This window comes from Ascidiella aspersa, chromosome 9, assembly GCF_963924565.1.
Source record: "Ascidiella aspersa chromosome 9, kaAscAspe10.2, whole genome shotgun sequence".
Lineage (NCBI taxonomy): Eukaryota > Metazoa > Chordata > Ascidiacea > Phlebobranchia > Ascidiidae > Ascidiella > Ascidiella aspersa.
This window is the reverse complement of record NC_139455.1, coordinates 14,254,980-14,266,761: the sequence shown is the minus strand read 5'-3', so window position 1 is coordinate 14,266,761 and position 11,782 is coordinate 14,254,980. Positions and strand designations below refer to the sequence as shown.

The window sequence follows — 11,782 nt, the reverse complement described above, 5'->3', positions numbered from 1 at the left end:
GGACAGGTATGAGATAGTCGATGTCAGTAGGCGTCCCGTGACAAGTGCTCGACCAACAGATCGCAAAATATAATCGTTACAATTTACTGTCGAAGGTGTGATGTGAACAGTCGCATTTTGGCGTGTCAAGTGTTTGCTCTCCTGTCCGATGCTTATCTCACACTTGTGTATGCTCGTACATGTGGCCGCCGTGTTCCACTTGTGATCCGGCACACGCACGCTAGTCCTGCGTCGTCGCAGTATAGTCGCCCTGGATATTCCCATTTGTTGTGCTGCGAATCTCGGTAACGCCAATACATCTGACATCAAAATATTTGGCAACCTGGAAAGAGCGCGATTGACATGAGTCTGCTAAAAATCAAAACCAAACGGTGAAAAATCTGGTAAAAATCAAAATCCAATGAAAACCGTTCAAAACGGCGCACTTGTTTTTTTAGATGGCGTTGTCTAAGATATTAGCAATTAAGCTGTTGTGTTACAGTAATAAACGGAATACAGTACGTCAATAAATTTTCGTTAACTTTGAAGAACAAATTGAAGTATAAAATAAATTAGAAAATGTAACAATCTTTTAGTTTTTTAAGATACCTTTGTTTAAAAATAGTTTGTGTTACTACTTTTTTTTTTATCTTGGCAGTAGTCTCCGATGCGTTTTGATTCGCATTAAATTTATTGTTGCATATAATAACTTACATTGTGATGGAAATGGAAGCACCTGAAATACGACTCTCAAGTAGTAATCACCTTACCACTAATAACCCTTACCATTCTGCAGTCGCGCTGTGCCTAAGCAACGAAGCAATTCAACAAAAAGGTCAGTTCTGTTATTTATCGTACATTTTGTGCACTTAGTATATTAATTAAGAATAAAAATAACTTTAGAGAAAGTTAAACAAATTTAAATACAAATCGCCAATCTTTAATAAATCTAATTGCATCATTATGTTTTATACGGCTTTGTGAGATTGCTTAGTTTTCTCAAACAACATACTTGTTGCGGAAGCTAAAAACGTCAAACAAAACCAAAACTATCAACTTTGGTACCATTTAATTTTAAACGTTTGCAGAGCTCCCCAAAAAAGTTTTATTAAAATATATTTGTTCAAATTTTAAACTATTATTTATAAGTTTATTGCTCAATATGTTGAAATATTACAGTGATATTTTTCGTATTTTCTTTAACATGTTTTTTTTTCGAATTGTTTTGTTAGCAACTCTAGTCGTTCGTTTTGCGCTCAGACAATCTTCGTGTCAATGTGTGGGAACGTAAATTCGCATTTGGAACAACTAGGCGAGGCAACGTCCGAGAATAGAGCAAATTGTAGCCGTATGCAGGCTATTCGCAGTGGGAGGCGCAACGAAACAATAGGCCTAATTGATTGGAATCAATTGTCGTGAGGTCCCATAAACCAATCGCGGCGATGCGAGATGCAATTTAAAATAGGCGGGAAAAAACGGCCGACCGTTGCTCACGCTGAGTCGGTTGTTGTATTAATTCGGCAATTTGTAAAGGTTACAATTGCGGCCACGCGGCAAATAAACACAGACATTCAAAGGTTGCTGCGTGATTGTCTTTAATCGTAAATCTTTGTTTTTTAAAGTCTCTTAAAGTTGCAGTTAAACCTAAATTTTCACTTAAAAAAGTTTAACTTCGGCTTGGCATAGACCTACACTGTCGCCGAATCTGTACCATATTTTTGTGAATTTACACCGAACAGGTATCGTCCAATAAATACCGAAAAGAATCAGTTAAAGGGAAAAATGAATTTGATATCTATGTGACGGGTACGTCATGGAAATCACGTCTCGCACGAATCAATGTTTTCCCGTCGCAGTCTGCAAAGCGACTCATGTATATTAGGCGTTCGTCAAGGGACCACGAAGCATATTCGTGCCTTTTAGGTTTTTCGCCCTGGGAATTTTCCCCAGTGACTGCATTAAAAGCTGTTTTTTTAAATAAGAAAGCCGTCTTTAATTTATGTAGTCATATACCTATTACTTAAACTACTTGTCTGATGTACACATTGAATAAAAATAAACATTATGTCCAAAAATTGTATTTTTAAGTTGTTTATAAAACTGCAACGTGGTTTTCTTTGCATTGGCATTTTACTGTAATAAAAAGCAAAGTTGACACAAATGTGGCAACAACAAAAACAATAACATTTTTACTATAACTTTTACTACGTCCCGTCGTCCCGTGTTACGTTTATTAGCAAGTGTGTTTTTTCAACTAACTAATATAGAGCTATATGCATTAATAGTGAGTATTATAAAACCGACCCATATTTTAGGCCGTAGAAATTTGATCGATGAGGTCCTTAATTTCTTAAATATCTTTCTTAATCCCATTGTAATTGGATTCACCCAAATTCCTTTGTGCTTTATGAGTAATTGAGTAATTGATCTTAAACCTTTTATTTTACCCAAATTTCGGGAGAAGTATTTTTCTTTTAAATTTTGAAACAATAAATCCAAATCGATTTTTACGCAGGTCATAGCGGGGTAAACCAGCTAGGTGGCATGTTTGTCAATGGCCGGCCACTTCCTGACAGCATACGTCAAAAAATCGTAGAGTTTGCACACAACGGAGCGAGGCCCTGTGACATTTCAAGGATCCTCCAAGTTTCAAATGGATGCGTTAGCAAAATTCTGGCCAGGTACGGACCTTTTTGCAGTGTCATCCGTTTTTGTTGTTTTAATTATTTGCTGTTAAAGCATAAAAAATGTTTTCTAATGTATCTCGTACGAAACCTCAAAACAAAATGTTATTACATTTTTTGTGATTTTTTTGTGACTTAAATAGTTGTATAGCACTCCATATTTACTTCCCACCAAACCTCGGTTTTGCCATTTACGGTACGCCAGATACTACGAGACGGGCACGATCAGACCCCGGGCAATTGGGGGCAGCAAACCCCGCGTCGCAACGCCCCAAGTGGTCAGCAAGATCGCCACCTACAAGCGGGAATGTCCCAGCATATTTGCCTGGGAAATTCGGGATAGGCTGTTGAGTGAGTCAATTTGCAACAGCGAGAACATACCGAGTGTGAGTTTCGTTATTTTCTTAAAATTATTACGTTTTGTTTTAATAGTTTTTATATTCCTTTAGCAACGAAAAAATGAAGAACGTGTGGTTACGAAAATTATTGTAAAACTTTAATCCCCACTGCCTATTTTTTTTTAATTTTCTTTAATGACGCAGAAAAATGTTTATTGGAAACTGCCTATAGAAACTCAAATAAAAACAGAAAAAATCGTATTAAGTTAGTGCGTATTTTTTTACATTGTTTCCCAACTTGTTTGTACAAATTGTTGTTTCACATCTTTCCGTTATACCATATTTATATAGACTGAATGTTCCGCAGGTGTCGTCCATCAATCGGGTACTACGTAATCTGAACGGAGAAGGTACCAGGGCATTCGAAGAAGGCATATCACCATCAGGAAAGATTCAGTCGGCGGAAGATTGTTGGCCCGGAGCTAACTGGTATGGAGCCCAGCAAAAGCCACCAGGACTAAATCAATCTGAAATCGATGAACCCGTTTCAATTAAAGGTAAAATATATTCCATTTTAGATTTTCGTTAATTCATGAAGCGCACACTATTTTTAACTAACGTAATATTCAATACGAATTATTTTTTAGGACTTTTTAGTTAGTTGGTTAACAAACGAAATTGTTCTTATAATCGAAAAATAAAATTCGAATTTAAAAGTAGGTTATTTGGTATGTTCTACTTACAATGTTTTGATAATAAAATATAAGTGGCAATCAGGAGCCACCTACGTAATGTTAGGCAGCCGTAAGACGCACACAAGGACGCTCATCGATTAATAAGGCCTAAAAATCGCGGCGCTGAGTAGCTCCCCCCACACATACACGCATCGATCTTGTCTTTTTGGCGAGCAGACCTAAATAGACTTAAATCGCGACCCGGGAACCGGGATTCGTTTTCGGATATGTCGGGGCGACGTCAAACTGTCTGCTCGCAATTCGCACCAAGAACGCGATTGGCCAGCAGTATCGAGCGATCCCGGGGACGCATTGATAGGCTTTTTCCGTCGGCTGCGGCGCTTGGCAAAGCCGCCCGAACATGCAAGTCGATATCATTTGGCTACTTGTTGATGTCCGTTACTCACGCTTCGAAAGACACAAATATAGAGTAAGCTTAACCGGCTGCACAAGACCGATATGCTTTCGAGGAAAATGCCTTTTGCGCAGTTATGTTTTAAGGCACGGTTTTCAAACAAGTTCGCTTTTACATGCATTGTTGAACATGAAATGGCAAACATTTTGTACTTATTCAGTTTTAACATTTTCAAAACGATAAAATGCGCATTGCATTCTAACAAAATGGCCACGGGACTGACGACAGCAACCAGCACGAAAATAATGGTTTCAACCGATCAGGGGCGGAATAAGGATTTTTGTTTGAGGGAAGCCTGGTTGTTTTCAGGTATGATCGTACAGGTTACGTCATAACGTGACGTCCTAATTCAGACTGCAGAAGCGTGCTGTTCTCAAACGAACCGGTGTGCAATGTTACGCAAATGAAATGTTAATTGCGGTAAACTGGTGCTTACTTGATTTCAACTTTTTACCTTTAGAAAAGATGCATTGTGTACATAAAAAGATCAGCAGTATTGAATTCAGAGCTAAATGGCATCGCCGAAATTACGTAAAAAGTTTCGCACAAAGCGCAATACATTGCGTTTAATTTGTTTTAAAAGTTTGATAGGTATTACTTACGATAAAATAGCCACACTGCAAAGACGTGATAAATTTGTACGCTGTCGAGAACATTCAATAGCTCTTTATCTTTAAGCGTTACGAGTCGAGCTCGCTTTGAAAGACCACTGACATCACGAAATACTTCTTCTCCAGAACCTGCTCGAACTAATCCCTGCTTTTAGCGCTGGAGCTTGTTTATGGAAATAAGTAAAACGCGGATTTGGCCAGGACTCCGTTTTCTAACCTCACATTTTCATACCAGCTTGGTCACGGTATGCCTAAGTTTGACAACATTCGGTGCTAATTTGAAGGAGTTATAGGACCATATCAAAAGGTGTTAAGTGAGTCAAAGCATGATAGAAAAGGAATTACACGACAATTGCGAGAAATCGCGTAAATCCTCTGTACCCTTTGTACTAAAACTTTCATGTCTGGACGCTGTTTTTAGATTTCCCATCTCTAAGCGCCTAAAGAATGTCAGGCAAATCGTACCAATCAAAAAAAGTAGACATTTGTATGATATATTATGTGACTAAACAAATGAGACAATCACGAATGTTAAGCAAATCTTTAACCTTCAAGCCAAGATAAAAAATTGAAAACGTATGAATAATAATAAAAAACACAAGTATATTTCTAAACATGACATTTTCACCCCCTATACCCATGAATTGTGGTATGTGAAAGGTGAGGATATTGTAAGAAGTTGGTTACTTTATAAATAGTTGGTGCATTTAGCGATGCATGTAAATATGTTTGATGGGATATACCTTATAAAACTCACCTCAAGTGAAAGAGAGGGTTACAAATATTATTGTAAAATTACATCATGTTTATCTAATTAACCGCTTGGGCCACACCCGCTTTTGGACGCTGAAGTACACGAAAAATAACTTTAAAGTTAATATTACAAAACCTTTTAGGTGTCAGCTGACTAGGTGCCACCTCTACGGCCTTAGCTGGCTACACCACATGATTTCTTATTTTGCTTATTCTTGTTTGTGTACAAGTTTGTTTGTTTGTTTATTTTAGAAACTCGTGGAAAATAAATAAATTACATTGCATTACATTAGAGAGGCTCAACACTACAATATAATAGAACCGCACGATACCCTCCTGGAAAAATATGTCAGAACCGCGACGCGACCCCCTGGACAATATAGAACAACCATTTTGCAATAAACTCGTTAGAAAACACTTGTATGATCAAACTCGCGTGATTATCGCTCAAGTTACGCGCAATTTGAATTAATTTGCTATAGCGTATTTCATAACATGTTTTAACGCTACATAGTAAAATGACACTCCCGATAGACATTAAGGACAGATTTAACTTTAGGTAATGTATGAGCTGATATTATTTCATCGAACCATGTGCCTCGGTTAACGGCAAGTTGACAAACCAATGCACATCGTAACGATCAAGTGCTGTCAGAGAGCTAATTTTTTTGGATAATTAACCGAGCAGGGATTGACCCTTCGCGAAAGGGGGTCGTAGTTTTATTCCTTCTAAGTCTCTTTGCGGACCGGCGCGAAATGAGATTAGACCGACGTGGCAATAGCAAAGCCGTAATCCGATCGAGGACGACTTATATCGAGTCCTATTAATGACTTACTCGTTTTGAAAAAATAAACAACGCAGCCGATGAAATCAATGTCAGTGCGTGCACAGCGGGATCAATCGATGCATAAGCTATAGATACAGTTTCCAATGCGTTGACGCAGCTGTTTCACGTCAAAAACTTGACGGAACTAGTAAAGACAAATTCAAAAATATTTGATAAGAAAATTATAAAGCAATTTTGTTTTTTGATTTTAATTTTTAATTGAACCAGTTTAACATAAAATAGGACAGATTAAATATATTCTCTAAAGTTAAACATCGTAAACATTCAAATAAATAAAAAAAATTTCTCGCTATATAATAATATTTTCTATGAACAGGCATATTCTAGTCAAACTAGGGTTTCCCAAGACATGGTTTATAAGTTGGAACTGTAAAATTCAATTGTTTATTTTGTCCTGTTTTGCCTCTTAGATGACCAACAGCAGCTGACGAAAGACACAAGTGCAAGATTGCAGTTAAAGCGAAAACTTCAGAGAAATCGGACGTCGTTCTCACAAGAGCAAGTAGACGCACTCGAAAAAGGTCGGTTATATAGTTTTACAACATCATATAATTCCTGCTAACCATTACAAATAATTAGGGAAATAATTAAATGAGTTTATAAAACCTTTTCAGGAATGCACCCGACCTAGGGAAAATGATTTGTTTAAATGTTAAGCTACTCCATACTTTTTGCCGAAGTTATCTATGCAATTGTTCTATCAATTTATTTTCTCTAAACAATAGGCAACGAAAAATGGTACCAGCAACATTCCAAATTAATTTTGTGATGTTTGCAGAGTTTGAACGTACTCACTATCCCGACGTTTTTGCTCGTGAGCGACTCGCCTCCAAGATCGACCTACCCGAAGCGCGGATCCAGGTAAATCTCGTTCGAGTTTCTTGTGTCTTCGATCACATGCGGAAGACGCTGTCACACTTTGTAGTGTTGGCACTTTTGGATCGAATTCAAAAGCTAATAGTGTGTCATCGGTATAAAATAAACTGGAAATCAATCACGCCGCAGCCAGAAACGTGATATATCGATTTTGTCCTGTAACAGGGTCATCGGTTTCAATTTCATTTAAAAAAATATTTTATTAAAATGATTTCACATTTTTGAATGATTTTTACATTTTCACATAACATAACTAAACAACCCCTTATTAAACTTAAAATACCATTTACGAATAAATAAACGGTGATATACGATGTAGTGTAGGCTGTTGATTAAGCACATCAAAGAGGCGTAAATCATGTTATACCACACTTTAAAAAAGTTTTTTTAGTTGGTGTTGTTAGTTCTTTACTATACGAAAAATATCATTCAACTTTAAAACATTTTAACTCAGAGTCTTATGGTCGCGACCAAATAAAATATTGACTTGCTTTTTTTAGGTTTGGTTTTCGAACAGGCGGGCAAAATGGCGCCGAGAGGAAAAGATGCGCAATCAGCGCAACACCAATGGTGTGCCAGCTGAAAACGCACAATCTCCCACAGTTCACAGCCTTACTTCCTACTGTGGATCCTATCATCCACATACCCAACAAACACGTAAGTTAACTTGATTCGAAATAAAATGACATCGATGCTTGTTTCGCACAACACTTGCGTCTAAGCCAGGGGTTCTTCTGGGGTCCATGGACGCCTTGGGTGTACGTGAACAAGTTTTAGGGGATCCACGAAAGCCTAATTGAACTAATAGTGCATATTAAAGCAATGGATTTTTCAAAGAAAAGAGAATAGTAAAACATAAAATGTTTTTAAACTAAATATGTTTAGACCATATTTCACATTTTGTAGACCGGAAACAGCAAATTTCTGAAGTCTATTTGTATTATGACGCAAATTCATGACGTCATCTCTCAAAATTTCTTGCCTACACTGGTCCATACGAAGCAAAACATTTTTTAAGGGGTCCGCAGTAAAAAAAAAGTTTAAGTACCCCTGGTCTAAATTGTTCGGGCTCAACTTTAAGTTCTTATGCTTGTTTACACAATTTAAGTACTTTTTAGCAGGACATAATTGTAATGACACTTTTATACTTATTTTATAGTTTTTTGTGGTACTTTATATCCCGAACATTGCTGAAGTTTTGTTTGAGTATTTGACGTTTGGTTTGAGAAATTAAGTCCGTATAATAGCCAAACGAGGTACCGCGGTCTTATGAAAAAAGTTATATTCTATACCATATATGTTTTTTTCATATCGTTTACTAATAGCCTTGATCTAACTTGCAGAAGTTCTTCCGACATATCCAGCAATGCAACCAACCGATTCGTATGCTGACATTAGTAACTGCCCCATGCCGGTGCCACCATGGCCACAAAGTAAGTTGAACGGACAAATGGTTTAATGGTTAAATTTTCTTAGTTTTTGCCTAATTACAAGAAAACATAAAAGCGTAAATAGTTAATACAAAAGAATAGGGATCCCGTCTTTCTTTGGCACAACTGATACTGGCACTGTGAAAAAAAAACGATCCAACATCAATGAAACCGAACTCACTCTTTTTCGCAGATATTGGAAAGCACAATGACCATTTAAGCTACAAGTACAACATCTCCAGCATGCCCCAAACTGGGGCTACAATAGTACCCCATCCCTCCTATCCACCCCACAGCTACGACACAGCAACCTCGCTGAATCCAGCGATTCTCGCGCCAACCTCGCACTGCTCACCTGATCACGCTCCGTTTCACAGACCCAACTTGCTTAGTGGATCAATCACGGCTTTTCCTGCAGGTAAATGTGGTTATATCTGGAAATCAGGTAGCCTCTTTAACGACAAAGAGTGTCACCTGATTTTCACATTTAGAATTAGACAAATACGGCTACCAAAAAAGAGTGGGTATATCTGTTACCTATAAATCAATCAAAGTGCAGCTCGTTACTTGGAAAATTGCCTACGACAAATGTAAAAGCTTAGAAATGTAAGAAAGCTAAACCAAACCTCAAGAAAAGCTGCCAACCAAGTAACATGCAACACTTTGTCAGTTATAGGCTATTGATTGAAGATACACGATTAGACGTGATCAGTTGTTTTGAGTCGAAAGTGATTAATTGATAAGCATAGCTTCAAGCCAGCATGTTATTGTTTCCGCATTGGCCGTTTGCTTCTTCGCATATGGCCGTTTGCTTTTCTATTGTTTTGTTTTTAGTTTTCCTTATCAGAAAAAATAATTAAAACCATTTTTAGATGCTGTGGACCACCATCATAACGTTATGTCATCCATTGTAGACGAACAAAGACACCATTTCCAGCACGGAGCAATTTATAGTGAACATTCAAGATATTGGCCACAAAGTATTCAGTAGATGATTTACTGCCCTATATGTTCAGTTACTTCAGTTAAAATAATTTTCTTATAAACCGTCTCGTTTCACTTAAACTTTTATCCAATAGTTTGGCCAAATTGTGTGTGAAAAATATGTTTAGGTTATTCCGCTATTACCATGTGTAAATAATGTTGCTACTGTTAGGTGACACACTGAAGTATATGTATGCAAATGCAAAATCGACGATAAAGGTTATGTTTTTTTGTTTTTTTAAATTACCCAAATACTCAAATAAATAAACGTAAATCTAAATAAATTGGAACACTCTTTCTTTGTCCGTTGACATACAGAAAATTAAACCGGTAAACTGATGATGTTGAGTGATTTAGCACAAACATTCTGGAGACAACTAGATAAATTTCAGCCGAGAATGGCAAGCCTAGGACGTGTAAGGTCACTTGCTGACAGATAACACAATGTTTTCGGATTTTTTTAACACATCTGGGCCTATTCTCAACAGGCACGTTTTTATAATCACACACACGAGATACGAGCATGGCCGAGCAGTTATGCAGCTATATATAAGCGCTTAAAAACGATGTAAGGCCAGATCAAATAAATTAGTCTCGCTAGTTGCGGTAATTGAGCATAGTTCATAGTTCTAACGACAGCGAAGAGCACGTTTCCGTAAAGGGGCTCATGTATGCATGGATATATTTTATTTAGTCGCACTTCTCTATTTTGTTCCTCACAGCCGCGTTGTAAAATATTTATAATATGCTTTTATTAAAGAAAAAGGGTATGAACGAACCCTTAGTTAACGTAAACCTTGTACAGCCATGAGCGTTCATTAATCTATGTCCAGAGATAAGACATGGTATCGCAAGACCACAGTGAAACGTTAGGCGCCAATTTGAAAGATGGCCCACTAGAATATCAAAATACGTTTTAAGCGGGCGAAAGTTTTTTTAGTTGGTTCAACCAGCCCCCTGAGTAATAATTTTGAGTAAAAGTCAAAGGGTTTTATTAAAGAATTGGTATTTTATATTTTTTACCATGAAGAGAACTGTCATAAAACACGCCAAGGCAAGCATTTTGATCAGTGGTTTCAAAACTTTTTCAACTTGCGGCGATTTCGCTTATACTCAGCAATACATGCAATTTTCATGAATTTTTCGTAAACTTTTTTAATCTTATTAGTTCAAATTCCTAAAATAGTAAATTTTCCCAAATGCTAGCGCGTCTAAACTACACCCCCGGGGAGCATTTTTGTTTTGGTGTAGCCTTATTTTGCCTTTAAGTAAGATGCGCCGCATAAAGTTTGTAATTATGTTTACGGAAGGTAACTGTAATAATCGAAGATTACGGAACAACAACACCTTAAAAGGTAATCATACAATGCGCTATAGATTGACCACCCCTGCTTTTATTCACCAATTGTTCTCCACCTGCCTTTTAAGGCTGGGCAAACTTTTCAGAATAACAAGAACCACCCTAAAATTCAGTAGTTTAACATTAAAGAAGAATAAAGTTCTGTGAGTTGAGCAACTGTGTCATGGGAATGCGTAAAAGCAGTATGTTGCAAGGTCGCTTTTTTTTTGTTAAAACAAGGTCACAAATGAACGATGTTATGTTAAGTTATAACATCTTGCGCTCATTAAAACAATTGCAAAAGTCGTCGTCCATATATGGTTCTGACAAACATATTAAAGGTTTTACTTTGGGATAATCCCCTATTCCTATACTATAAATTTTGGCACTTTATTGGTTTTGTTACCAATAGGTAATTGTAATTGTTTAATATTTTTCAACCTAAAAATGAAGAAAGGACAGGTACATAGGTTATCACAGATCACAGTAATCGATCCATTTAAGGTCACTTATAGACGCACATATATATAATATTGTATATACAAAATAAAATATTTGACAATCGAAATTTTTAACGCTGTTTTTGCTATTTGAATGATCGAAATTATTCCATCTTATATTACCCGTATTTCTTTCAAAACGTTCTAATAATATTGTATTTTTTCTTTCCTAACTCTTTTGGTTTCTCAAGGCGTCCTATCAGATTTCTACGCAAAAACGGTCAGCACGTGATCTAAAAACTGGGAACTAAATACTCATAAAGAACTTTTTCGACCGTTCAGTGTTGCTAC

General features: G+C 36.9%; 1 protein-coding gene across 1 annotated transcript; it reads left to right on the top strand.

Annotated features, from left to right (window-relative positions):
- Positions 1–705: 705 nt before the first annotated feature.
- Positions 706–9,659, top strand: LOC146133128 (paired box protein Pax-6-like). Its single transcript, XM_083397651.1, has 10 exons — positions 706–814; positions 2,495–2,660; positions 2,869–3,049; positions 3,369–3,558; positions 6,773–6,883; positions 7,141–7,223; positions 7,739–7,895; positions 8,582–8,671; positions 8,862–9,086; positions 9,541–9,659. Exons 1-10 carry the CDS (start codon positions 706–708, stop codon positions 9,657–9,659), a joined length of 1,431 nt encoding a protein of 476 aa, XP_083253777.1.
- The last annotated feature ends 2,123 nt before the right edge of the window (positions 9,660–11,782 follow it).

Bases quoted from the DNA above. Each gene is read 5' to 3' on its own strand.
- LOC146133128 (XM_083397651.1), top strand. From the start codon at position 706: ATGGAAGCACCTGAAATACGACTCTCAAGTAGTAATCACCTTACCACT. The intron at 815-2,494 runs GTCAGTTCTGTT...ATTTTTACGCAG, and splicing joins CGAAGCAATTCAACAAAAAG to GTCATAGCGGGGTAAACCAG. The intron at 7,896-8,581 runs GTAAGTTAACTT...TCTAACTTGCAG, and splicing joins TCCACATACCCAACAAACAC to AAGTTCTTCCGACATATCCA.